Raw genomic sequence first — 12,086 nt, 5'->3', positions numbered from 1 at the left:
TTCACTCCTCCTGCATTTTGTCTAAATGGCTGTAATTTGTCAGTTAGTGAATTCTGACAGATTATTTTGTTGACGCTGAAGCATTCCATCTCGGACTAATGTCCCAATTTGTGAAGAGCAGTCACTGTATAGTGAGCCGATGAAGGAAACCTGCCTGATAGTCCCCAGTCTATCCTGTGGACAACTGTTGTGTCCCTTCCTCCACCACCAAGGAAACACAGGAGGCCATTCAGCCCTCCAAGCCTACCCCACCATTCATTCTGATCATGGTCGATCACCCAACTCAATAGCCTGACCTCCCCTTCTCCCTCATGTCCTTTGATCTCATTCATCTCAAGTGCTTTTTCTAATTGCTTCTTGAAAATATTCAGTGCTTTAGCCTCAACTTCTTTCTGTGGTAGTGAATTCAATAGGCTGACCATAAGAACATAAGAAATAGGAGCAGGAGTAGGCCATCTAGCCCCTCGAGCCTGCCCCGCCATTTAATAAGATCATGGCTGATCTGTCGTGGCTCAGTTCCACATTCCCGCCCTCTCCCCATAACCCTTAATCCCCTTCTCTGAGTGAAGAAATTTCTCCTCATCTCTGTCCTAAATGGCCTACCATAGAGACATTGAAACTAAAAGCAGGCCCTTCCAGCTTGATTCCCCCCCTTCCCCTCATATCCCTTGATCCCTTTAGTCCCAGGAGCTACATCTAATTTCTCCTTGAAATCACACGCTGCTTTGCCCTTAATTACATTCTGTGGGAGTGAATTCCACACATTCACCACCCTCTGGGTGAAGAAATTTCGCCTCACCTCAGTTCTAAAAGGTTTACCTCTTATCCTCAAACTATGACCCGCCCCATTCTGGACTCCCTCATCATTGGGAACATTCTTTCTGAATCTACCCTGTCTAACCCTGTTAGAATTTTATAAGTTTCTATGAGATCCCCCCTCAGTCTTCTAAACTCCAGTGAATCTAATCCTAACTGACTTAGTCTCTCCTCATCTGACCTGCCATCCCAGCATTCAGTCTGGTAAACCTCTGCTGTACTCCCTTTATAGTAAGGACATCCTTCTTCAAACCTACACACAATACTCCAGGTCTGGCCCTCATCAATGCCCTATATAATTGCAGCAAAACATTCCTATCCTCAAATCCTCTCACTATGAAAGCCAACATACAATTTGCCTTCTTTATTGCCTGTGTTAGCTTTTATTGGCAGAGGGATTGAGTTTCAGAGCCGTGAACATAACATAAGAAATAGGAGCAGGAGTAGGCCATCTAGCCCTTCGAGCCTGCCCCGCCATTCAATAAGATCATGGCTGATCTGAAGTGGCTCAGTTCCACTCTCCCACTTTCTCCCCATAACTCTTAATTCCCTTGTCAATCAGAAACCTATCTACCCGTGACTTAAATATATTCAGCGAGGCAGCCTCCACCACTTCAACGGGCAGAGAATTCCAGAGATTCACCACCCTTTGAGTGAAGAAGTTGCTCCTCAACTCCGATCTAAACTGCTCCCCCCCCCCTTATCTTGAGGCTGTGCCCTCTAGTCCTGCTATCCTTTCTAAGCAGGAAGAATCTCTCTACCTCTACCCTATCCATCCCCTTCGTTATCTTATACGTCTCTATAAGATCCCCCCTCGGCCTTCTAAACTCCAACAAGTACAGACCCATCCAACGAGTAAACAAGTACAGACCCACTCGTTAAGTAATGACCCTTGAGATCATGTTGCAGCTGTACAAAACTCTGGTGCGGCCGCACTTGAAGTATTGCGTACAGTTCCGGTCGCCGCATTATAGGAAGGATGTGGAAGCATTGGAAAGAGGAGATTTACCAGGATGTTGCCTGGTATGGTGGGAAGATCTTACGAGGAAAGGCTGAGGGACTTGAGGCTGTTTTCATTTGAGAGAAGAAGGTTGAGAGGTGACTTAATAGAGTCATACAAGATGATCAGAGGATTAGATAGGGTGGACAGTGAGAGCCTTTTTCCTCAGATGGAGATTGCTAGTATGAGGGGGCATAGCTCTAAATTGAGGGGTGATAGATATAGGACAGATGTCAGAGGTAGGTTCTTTACTCAGAGAGTAGTAAGAGGGTGGAATGCCCTGCCTGCAGCAGTGGTGGACTCGCCAACATTAAGGGCATTTAAATGGTCATTGGATAAACATATGGATGATATTGGAATAGTGTCGGTTAGATGGGCTTTAGATTGGTTTCACAGGTTGGTGCAACATCGAGGGCCGAAGGGCCTGTACTGCGCTGTAATGTTCTATATTCTGTACCTGCACATTTATTTTCAATGACTGGTGCATGAGAACACCAAGGGTTTGTTGATTTGATTTGATTTGTTATTGTCAAATGCATTAACATACAGTGAAAAGTATTTTTTCTTGCGCGCATTACAGACAAAGAACACCATTCATAGAGAAGGAAATGAGAGAATGCAGAACGTTTATTTACTATTCACACTGCAATGAAGTTACTGTGAAATTCCCCTATTCGGCACAGTCCGGTGCCTGGTTCAGGTCAATGCACCCCAACCAGAATCTGGGAGGAAACCAGAACACCCTGAGGAAACCCACGCAGACATGGGGAGAATGTGCAAACTCCACACAGTCAGTGGACCCAAGCTGGGAATCAAACCCAGGTCCCTGGTGCTGTGAGGCAGCAGTGCTAACCATTATGCCTCCATGCCACTCAGAATGTAATGTTACAGCCAAACCTAGGGTGTAGAGATAGATCAACTCAATGCAAGGTAAGTCCATTCAAAAGCCTGAGGCAGCAGGGAAGAAGCTGTTCCCAAGTCGGTTGGTACGTGACCTCACACTTTTGTATCTTTTTCCTGATGGCAAAAGGTGGAAGAGAGAATTTCCAGGGTTCATGGGGTTCTTAATTATGCTGGCTGCTTTTCCAGCAGCAAGTGTAGACAGAGTCAATGGATGGGAGTCTGGTTTGCTTAATGGATGGATTGCATTCTCGACCTTTTGTAGTTTCTTGCGGTCTTGGGCAGAGCAGGAGACATACCAAGCTGCGATAAACATTACATTTATCCACATATTACACCTGCCATGCATACGCCCAACAAAGTTAGCCTGTCCAAATCAGCGTACCCTGAACCCTGAGACTGTAACCCTTGGTTCTGGACTTCCCCACCATCAGGGACATCCTTCTTACATCTACCCCTGTCTAATCCTTTTTGCATTTTATGGGTTTCTCTGAGATTCCAGCTCCCCCCCCGCCACCAATCTTCTGAACCACAGTGAGTACGATCCTAACTGACTCAATCTCTCCCCATAACTCAGTCCCGCCATCCCAGGAATCAGTCTGGTTTCCCAGAAAGAAATTCAGTGATCTGGGAGTTACAGTACCAAAGGAGAACATTCAGCCCTGAGTCTGTGCCAGCTCTTTCGAGGAGCACTCCAATTTATCTCACCCTCCTTGCTCTCCCCACATCTCCCTGCAGTTTTTTCCTCTTCAACTATTTACCCTTCCTTTTTGAAGAATATGATCAAATCTGTATCTACCACCCTATCACTTTATCTATTTCCTAACTCCTCACTAATATAAGGTCGCTTTCTCTCTATGTTTGGTTCTTTCCTCATTCTCAGAATTCCTACAGTGCAGAGGGAGGCCATTCGCCCCATCGTGTCTGCACCAACAACAATCCCACCCAGGCCCTCTCCCCGAAACTCCACATATTTACCCAGATAACCCCCTCCAAACACTAGGGTCAATTTAGCACAGCCAATCCACCTAACCCGCATATCTTTGGACTGTGGGAGGAAACCAGAGCACCCGGAGGAAACCCATGCAGACACGGGGAGAACATGCAAACTCCACACAAATCCAAGGCCAGAATTGAACCCAGGTCCCTGGCACTGTGAGGCGTCAGTGCTAACCACTGTGCTACCGCGCCACCTATCTTAAATCAGTGCCTAAGTGATCAACTTTTATTCAGTGGAAGCAGTTTCACTTTATTTACTCGATCTTAATCCTCCATGTGTTGATGGCCAACAAGGAAATAACTCAAACAGATTTTCACACAACACTCCCAGTGCGGGATGGGGAAATAGCTGAGGTCTTGAATAACTTTTTTGTTTCGGTCTTCACAGTGGAGGACGTGAATAATTTGCCGGGTGTTAGCGATGGAAAGGTGGTAGGACTGGAGGGTCTCAATGACATTATTGTTACTAGAGAGGTGGTGCTCGACAGACTGGAGGGACTGATTGTGGACAAGTCCCCAGGACCGGATGGAATGCATCCGAGGGCTCTGAAAGAAACGGTGGAAGTGATAGTGGATGCCTTGGTGGTTATTTTCCAAACGTCGCTGGATTCCGGGGAAGTGCCGGAAGATTGGAAAACGGCTAATGTTACACCGTTGTTTAAGAAGGGTGGCAGGCAAAGGGTAGGGAATTATAGGCCGGTTAGTTTAACGTCTGTTGTAGGTAAAATGTTAGAATCCGTCATCAAGGAGGAAATAGCGAGGCATCTTGAGGGGAATTGCTTGATAGAGCAGACGCAGCACGGTTTTGTTAAGGGGAAGTCGTGTCTGACAAATTTATTGGAGTTCTATGAGGATGTGTCTAGGGCGGTGGATAGAGGAGAGCCGGTGGATGTGGTCTTTCTTGATTTTCAGAAGGCGTTTGACAAGGTACCTCACAAGAGGTTATTGCAGAAGGTAAGGGGGCATGGAGTTGGGGGTAGGGTGTCAGCGTGGATAGAGGATTGGTTGTCAAATAGGAGGCAGAGAGTGGGGGTCAACGGGTGCTATTCGGATTGGCGGTTGGTGACTAGTGGAGTGCCCAGGGGTCGGTGCTGGGGCCTCAGCTATTTACCATTTATATAGATGATCTGGAGGAGGAAACCGAGTGTATGGTGTCGAAATTTGCTGATGACACCAAGATTGGTGGAATGGCAAATTGCGCGGAGGGTGTGGAGAGTCTGCAGAAGGATCTAGATAGGCTGGGCGAATGGGCCAGGAAATGGCAAATGGAATTTAATGTTGGCAAGTGTGAGGTGGTCCACTTTGGTAGGAATAATGGTAGGGAGGATTATTACTTACATGGAGAAAAACTGCAGCAGGCGACGGTGCAGGGGGACCTCGGGGTCCTTGTGCATGAGTCGCAAAAACCCAGCCTGCAGGTGCAGCAGGTGGTCAGGAAGGCAAATGGGATGCTGGCCTTCATAGCGAGGGGGATTGAATATAAAAGTAGGGAGGTCTTGCTGCAGCTGTATAGGGCATTGGTGAGGCCGTAGCTGGAGTACTGTGCGCAGTTTTGGTCGCCGCACTTACGCAAGGATACTTTGGCCTTGGAGGGAGTGCAGAGGAGGTTTACTAGGCTGATACCGGAGTTGAGGGGGTTGAGCTATGAGGAGAGGCTGAATAAACTAGGCTTGTACTCGTTAGAGTTTAGAAGAATGAGGGGAGATCTCATTGAGACGTATAAGATGATGAATGGGATGGATAGGATAGAGGTGGAGAGACTCTTCCCGCTCAAAAAAGACAGTAGGACTAGGGGGCACAGCCTCAAGATAAAGGGGGGGCGGTTTAGAACGGAGTTGAGGAGGAACTTCTTCACTCAAAGGGTGGTGAATCTCTGGAATTCTCTGCCCGTTGAAGTGGTGGAGGCTGCCTCGCTAAATATATTTAAGACGTGGGTTGATGGGTTTTTGATAAGAGAGGGGATTAAGGGTTATGGGGAGAGGGCGGGAAAGTGGAACTGAGCCACGACAGATCAGCCATGATCTTATTGAATGGCGGGGCAGGCTCGAAGGGCTAGGTGGCCTACTCCTGCTCCTATTTCTTATGTTCTTATGAAATCTTTCAGATCCATAGATACACACTCTCATGTCTGTATTAGACTTTCCAACATTGTAAAACTGTTCAGTACACAGCACCATCTTGTGAGATTTGATATCAACACAAATTCAGATTTCTTGGGTCACAGCGCATGTCCCTCTCCAACACCCCACTCCACCCCTATTGCCCTTCCAATCTCCCACCACCTTCTCCAAATCCCCTCTCCTCCTCCGTATCCTCTCCACCACTCACATTCCCACCATGTACCCACCTCCCTCTCAACCCCCACCTCCCCGCAGGTATAGAATAGTAAATAAATTGGAGTAAATCAATATACTATCAAACCCTGGAGTGGATCAATACCCGGAGTGGATCAACACCCTGTCAAAACCCAGACGGGATCACCACCCTGTCAAAACCAGGACTGGATCAACACTATCAAAACGTGGACTGGATCAACAGACTGTCAAGACCAGGGCTGGATCAACGGACTGTCAAAACCTGGAGTGGATCAACACACTGTCAAAACCAGGACTGGACTAACACACTCTCAAAACCAGGACTGGATCAACACAATCAAAACATGGACTGGATCAACAGACTGTCAAAACCAGGAATGGATCATCATCCTGTCAAAACCTGGATTGGATCAACAGACTGTCATAACCTGGACTGGATCAACACACTGTCAAAACCTGGACTGGATCAACACACTGTCAAAACCTGGACTGGATCAACAGACTGTCATAACCTGGACTGGATCAACACACTGTCAAAACCTGGACTGGATCAACACACTGTCAAAACCTGGACTGGATCAACACCCTGTCAAAACCTGGACTGGATCAACACACTGTCAAAACCTGGACTGGATCAACACACTGTCAAAACCTGGACTGGATCAACACACTGTCAAAACCTGGACTGGATCAACACACTGTCAAAACCTGGACTGGATCAACACACTGTCAAAACCTGGACTGGATCAACACACTGTCAAAACCTGGACTGGATCAACACACTGTCAAAACCTGGACTGGATCAACACACTGTCAAAACCTGGACTGCATCAACACCCTGTCAAAACCTGGACTGGATCAACACCCTGTCAAAACCTGGACTGGATCAACACCCTGTCAAAACCTGGACTGGATCAACACCCTGTCAAAACCTGGACTGGATCAACACCCTGTCAAAACCTGGACTGGATCAACACCCTGTCAAAACCTGGACTGGATCAACACCCTGTCAAAACCAGGACTGGATAAACACCCTGTCTAAACCTGGACTGGATCAACACGCTGTTTAAAAGCAAATTACTAAGGATGCTGAAATCTGAAACCAAAAAAGACAATGCTGGAAAATCTCAGCAGGTCTGGCAGCATCTGAGTCCAGACGACCCTTTATCAAAGCTAAAAGGCCCAGAAAGTGAGAGATATTTATACTGTAGGGTGAGGGAGTTAAAGATGGCATAGCCACAGAAATCAGGGGAAAGGCTGCTAATGGCAGCCCATAGAGAGAATAGAAGGTATGAATGGGCAAACAGCAGAGAAGCTGCAAGCTGTGACAGATGGAGATGTTGGGGGAGGAGGGAGAAAAGCGGGACAGGGGTAGTATGTAGAAAGGGGGGGAGAAAAGGTAAGGGAAGGGGGATGACGTGGGGGAAAAGAGTGGGGGGGGGGAAGAAAAATGAAGAAAGACAACAAAGAAATAAAAGGTCGAGAACATTAAAAAAATTAAATTAAATAGTATGAAAACAAAGGGGCTGAGCAAATCATCTGAAATTGTTAAATTCGATATTGAGAATGGAAGGCTGTAAAGTGCCGAGCTGGAAGATGAGATGCGGTTCCTCCGGTTTGCGTTGAGCTTCACTGGAACATTGCAGCAGGGCAAGGACAGACATGTGGGCGTGGGAGCAGGATCGTGTGTTAAAATGGCAAACAACCAGAAGGTCAGGGTCCTGATTGTGCACAGACTGAAAGTGCTCAGCAAAGTGATCACCCAGTCTACACTTGGTCTCTCCGGTATAGAGGAGACCAGACTGGGAGCAGCGAGTGCAATCCACCAAATTGAAAGAGGTGCAAGTGAAACACTGCTTAACCTGGAATGAGTGTTTTGTACCTTGGATGGTGAGCATGGAAGAGGTAAAGGGGCAGCTGTTACACCGTCTGCGATTGCATGGCAAGGTGCCACAGAAGAGGTGTTGGCATAGTAGAGGAGTGGACTAGGTTATCCCGGAGGGAATGGTCTCTGCGGAATGCTGACAGAGGGAGTGAAGGGAAGATGTGTATAATGGTGACATCACCCTGTTTAAACCCGGAGTGGTCAACACACTTTCAGAACCCGGACCGGGTCACTGTCAAAATCTGAAGTGGATAAACACACAGTGAAAACCCGGACTGGGTCAGCACTATCAAAACTTGGAGTGACTCAATGCACTGGAGGATAATCTGGAGTGGATGAACAGACTGTCAAAACCCGGAGCGGATGAACAGACTGTCAAAACCCGGAGCGGATGAACAGACTGTCAAAACCCGGAGCGGATCAACACTGTCAAAACCAGGAGCGGATCAACACTGTCAAAACCCGGAGCGGATCAACACTGTCAAAAACCCGGAGTGGATCAACACTGTCAAAACCTGGAGCGGATCAACACTGTCAAAACCCAGAGTGGATCAACACTGTCAAAACCCGGAGCGGATCAACACTGTCAAAACCCGGAGTAGATCAACACTGTCAAAACCTGGGGTGGATCAAGACACCCACCTTTATTCCAAGCAGTGCCCTTCCTTTTCTGAAGTAGCCTTTTGGCCAGTCAGCAGCAAGTCTGATGGAGGTTTCAGCATCTTCTAGTGCAAGATTATACTTCCGAAGTCTGTCATAGCAATAGGATCGATTTCCAAAATACCTGCATGCACAGGAAGAATGTTTTAAAAATTAGTTCATTTAGCAATCTTGGGCATTGGAAACTTAAGTTTGCAACAGAGAAATGGTGCCTCAGAAGACACCTTTCTGGAGGATTGAAGATTGGAGATGTTGGGGGAGGAGGGAAAAAAATGGAACAGAGGTAGCATGTAGATGCTGAACCCTGGAAATATTTTTGGTCACTATGACAGGAATCACACAGGGACAGACAATGATGGAAATACTCAGCAGGTCAGGCAGCATCTGTGAAGAGAGAAGCAAGTTAATGTTTCAGATTGGTGACTCTTCACCAGATTTCCAGTATTTTGCTTTTGTGCAGAAACTCAATCCAAGAGAAGGGTTTGGATTCAACCAGCACCAGTGGGGCAGCACGGTAGCACAGTGGTTAGCACTGCTGCCTCACAGCACCCGGAACCTGGGTTCGATCCCCAGCTTGGGTGACTGTCTGTGTGGAGTTTGCACATTCTCCCCGTGTCTGCGTGGGTTTCCTCCGGTGCTCTGATCTCCTCCCACAATCCAAAGATGTGCGGACGAGATGCAGTGGCCATGCTCAACTGGCCCTTAGTGTCGCCGGGTGTGTGGGTTAGATGGATTAGCGGGGTAAATATGTGGGGTGACGGTTAGGGTCTGGGTAGGATTGATGTCAGTGTAGATTCGATGGGCCAAATGGCCTCTTTCTGCACTGTAGGGATTCTATGATTTGAAGAAGTGTGAAGGGGGCCCGTTTGGTTTTGGAAATGGAACTGTTCCGCAGCACCATGCTGTCGGCTTAAAGACCGATGGGACAATGCCCACCTTGGGCATCTCGCCAATTTGCAGTTGGGCCTGTTCCGCGAGCGGATGCAGGATTTTCCGCAGTGTGAAAAGGCTTAGCGTCTTTCCTCAGCGTTTTGCTGCATTTGACGTCCCCAGCCCACGGGATTAGTTTCTGAAAATCCGTTTTGAAGTCAGACTCAGATCCTTGCTGGTTGTTCGCTTTGGGTGAGGTCAGGGTTGACACCGGCTTTTCGCCTCAGAGGAGAGAATGGTTGTGAATCACGTGTAACGTTTCCCGTGTCTGTTTGCTCTGAGATCACAGCATTGCCTGCAACACACATTTGAACTGATGCTCGTCTCCTGGACCATATAACTGGGATGTAGATGGCCTCGGGCATTGTTTTTCAAACCACAGATTTGTATGTCAGGAAATACTGTTAATACTCGCTCCTTGAAATTAGTTAAAGGTCCAGTGAGACAAATGTCAGCGTTCCAGTAAGTCTATCAGGGTCTTTGATTTCACCACAGAAAACATCAGTGTTCATCTTCTAGTTGAGATCCCCCAAATTTGATAATGACTCACGCGCAAAGATTCGCTCATCATCCTCTGTGTATAGAGAGGAGTTAGAATCCGACACTGCAGGAGGCCATTCAGCCCATTGAGTCTGCACCAACAACAATCCCACCCAGGCCTTATCCCCACAACACAATGAATTTACCCGAGCTCGTTCCCCTGACGCTAAGGGGCGATTTAACACGGCCAATCCACCTAACCCACACATCTTTGGGGCTGCGGGCAGAAACCGGAGCACCCGGAGGAAACCCACGTAGACACGGGGAGAATGTGCAAACTCCACACAGACAGTGACCCGAGCCGGGAATCGAACCCAGATCCTTGGCGCTGGGAGGCAGCAGTGCTGACCACTGTGCCGCCCTAAAGATCTGTACATTTTTCCAAGCGTCCAAACCTGTTACAATCAAAACACTCGGCAATGCTCGCGGGACACTGTTCATACCTGTGGGGCTTTTTGATGCCACGGCACAGGTATGGTTTAATGCTGTCTTGAGTTTGTGCCATAAGGTTTCGTTGACATTCTTCAATTTAATAAACTACCACTGGGAGTTTTCCGAACATTTCTATGTCTCTGCAATTGTTTCTCAGACAGTCACAACTAACATACAACATAGCGGCAGCTTTGAGAGCTGGGAGTTTAGTTTCCCCTCTTAGCACAGCTCTGTTTTGCTGAAGAACAAAGAGCAAAGAAAATTACAGCACAGGAACAGGCCCTTCGGCCCTCCAAGCCTGTACCGACCATACTACCCCACTGAACTAAAACCCCCAGGGACCACAAAGACCGTAAGAACCATAAAGGACCACGGAGTGTCTGCCCCACTGAATCAGCATCTCCAAAGCTACTCTGGATCGCAACAGGGTGTCACCCTGACTTCAATGTGGTTTCTATTCGCTTCAGATCCAAAATCATCATAAGCGCAACCTTCAGCCAATTAATATAGGAATCCACTGGTCCACCTGGTTTCTAGACCCTTTTGATAAACTTGAATAGTTCTTAATGCTTTGCTACTCCATAAATAGAAGTATTTATCAAAGGTTTTGTATTTATCAATGGTGTGCTGGCCTTCATTAATCGAGGGATTGAGTTTAGGAGTCAGGAGGTAATGCCGCAACTTTATAAGACCCTTGTCAGACCCCACTTGGAGTACTGTGCGCAGTTCCGGTCACCTCACTACAGGATGTGGAAGCTATTGAGAGGGTGCAGAGGAGATTTACAAGGATGTTGCCTGGATTGGGAGGCATGCCTTATGAAGATAGGTCGAGGGAGCTGGGACTCTTCCCCCTGGAGAGATGAAGATTAAGAGGTGACCTGATAGAGGTTTATAAAATGTTGAGAGGAATAGATAGGGTGGATTCTCGGAGGCTATTTCCCAGGGCTGAAATGGTCGCTACGAGAGGACACGGGTTTAAGGTGCTGGGGAGCAGGTACAGAGGAGATGTCAGGGGTAAGTTTTTCACTCAGAGGGTGGTGAGTGAGTGGAATCGGCTGCTGTCGGTGGTGGTGGTGGTGGTGAACTCGCTGGGGTCTTTTAAAAGACTTCGGGATGAGTATATGGGATTTAGTGGGATTGGGAGTTACAGATAGGCCTGGAAGGTATGGATATGATCGGCGCAACTTGTGGGCCGAAGGGCCTGTTTGTGCTGTAGAGTTCTACGTTCTAATGACCTCTTCAAATTTGTCTGACGTTTGATTAATGCCTTGTCTCGCTATCACCATCATCAGCACCTGCTCCATCAGGGTACAATAACGTATTAACTTGATCAGTCTTGCTGATTGCTCAATACAGATGCAATTCTGCATCGTAAAATTCTCCTCCTCCATAATGCCCAGTTGTGTGTCTGATCTGGACCTTCCTTGTGTCCAGCTCAGTCTGACAAGGTGGATTTGGAATCTGTAGTTGTTTTAAAATTGTCGACGGGCTCTCTGTTTCTTTTTAAAGTTCTGCTCCAGTAGTGGAGTGTTGCTGTGCTAACCAGACTTCCACTGATGTATAGAAAATAGGTGCAGGAGGAAGCTATTTAGCCCTTCGAGCCTGCTCC

General features: G+C 47.5%; 1 protein-coding gene across 1 annotated transcript in view; it reads right to left on the bottom strand.

The window, feature by feature from the left end:
* LOC145354586 (uncharacterized) overlaps positions 1 to 12,086 on the bottom strand; it is a 155,608-nt gene that overhangs the window by 46,217 nt on the left and 97,305 nt on the right. The window contains exon 10 of the mRNA XM_080206050.1: positions 8,558 to 8,699. Coding sequence (XP_080062176.1) covers positions 8,558 to 8,699 — 142 coding nt within the window. The remainder of the gene's footprint in view (positions 1 to 8,557; positions 8,700 to 12,086) is intronic.

This window comes from Carcharhinus amblyrhynchos, chromosome 17, assembly GCF_965287045.1.
Source record: "Carcharhinus amblyrhynchos chromosome 17, sCarAmb.v2.hapA, whole genome shotgun sequence".
NCBI classification, from domain to species: Eukaryota; Metazoa; Chordata; class Chondrichthyes; order Carcharhiniformes; family Carcharhinidae; genus Carcharhinus; species Carcharhinus amblyrhynchos.
Note: the sequence above shows the minus strand (reverse complement) of the source record. Positions and strands in the feature narration are given on the sequence as shown.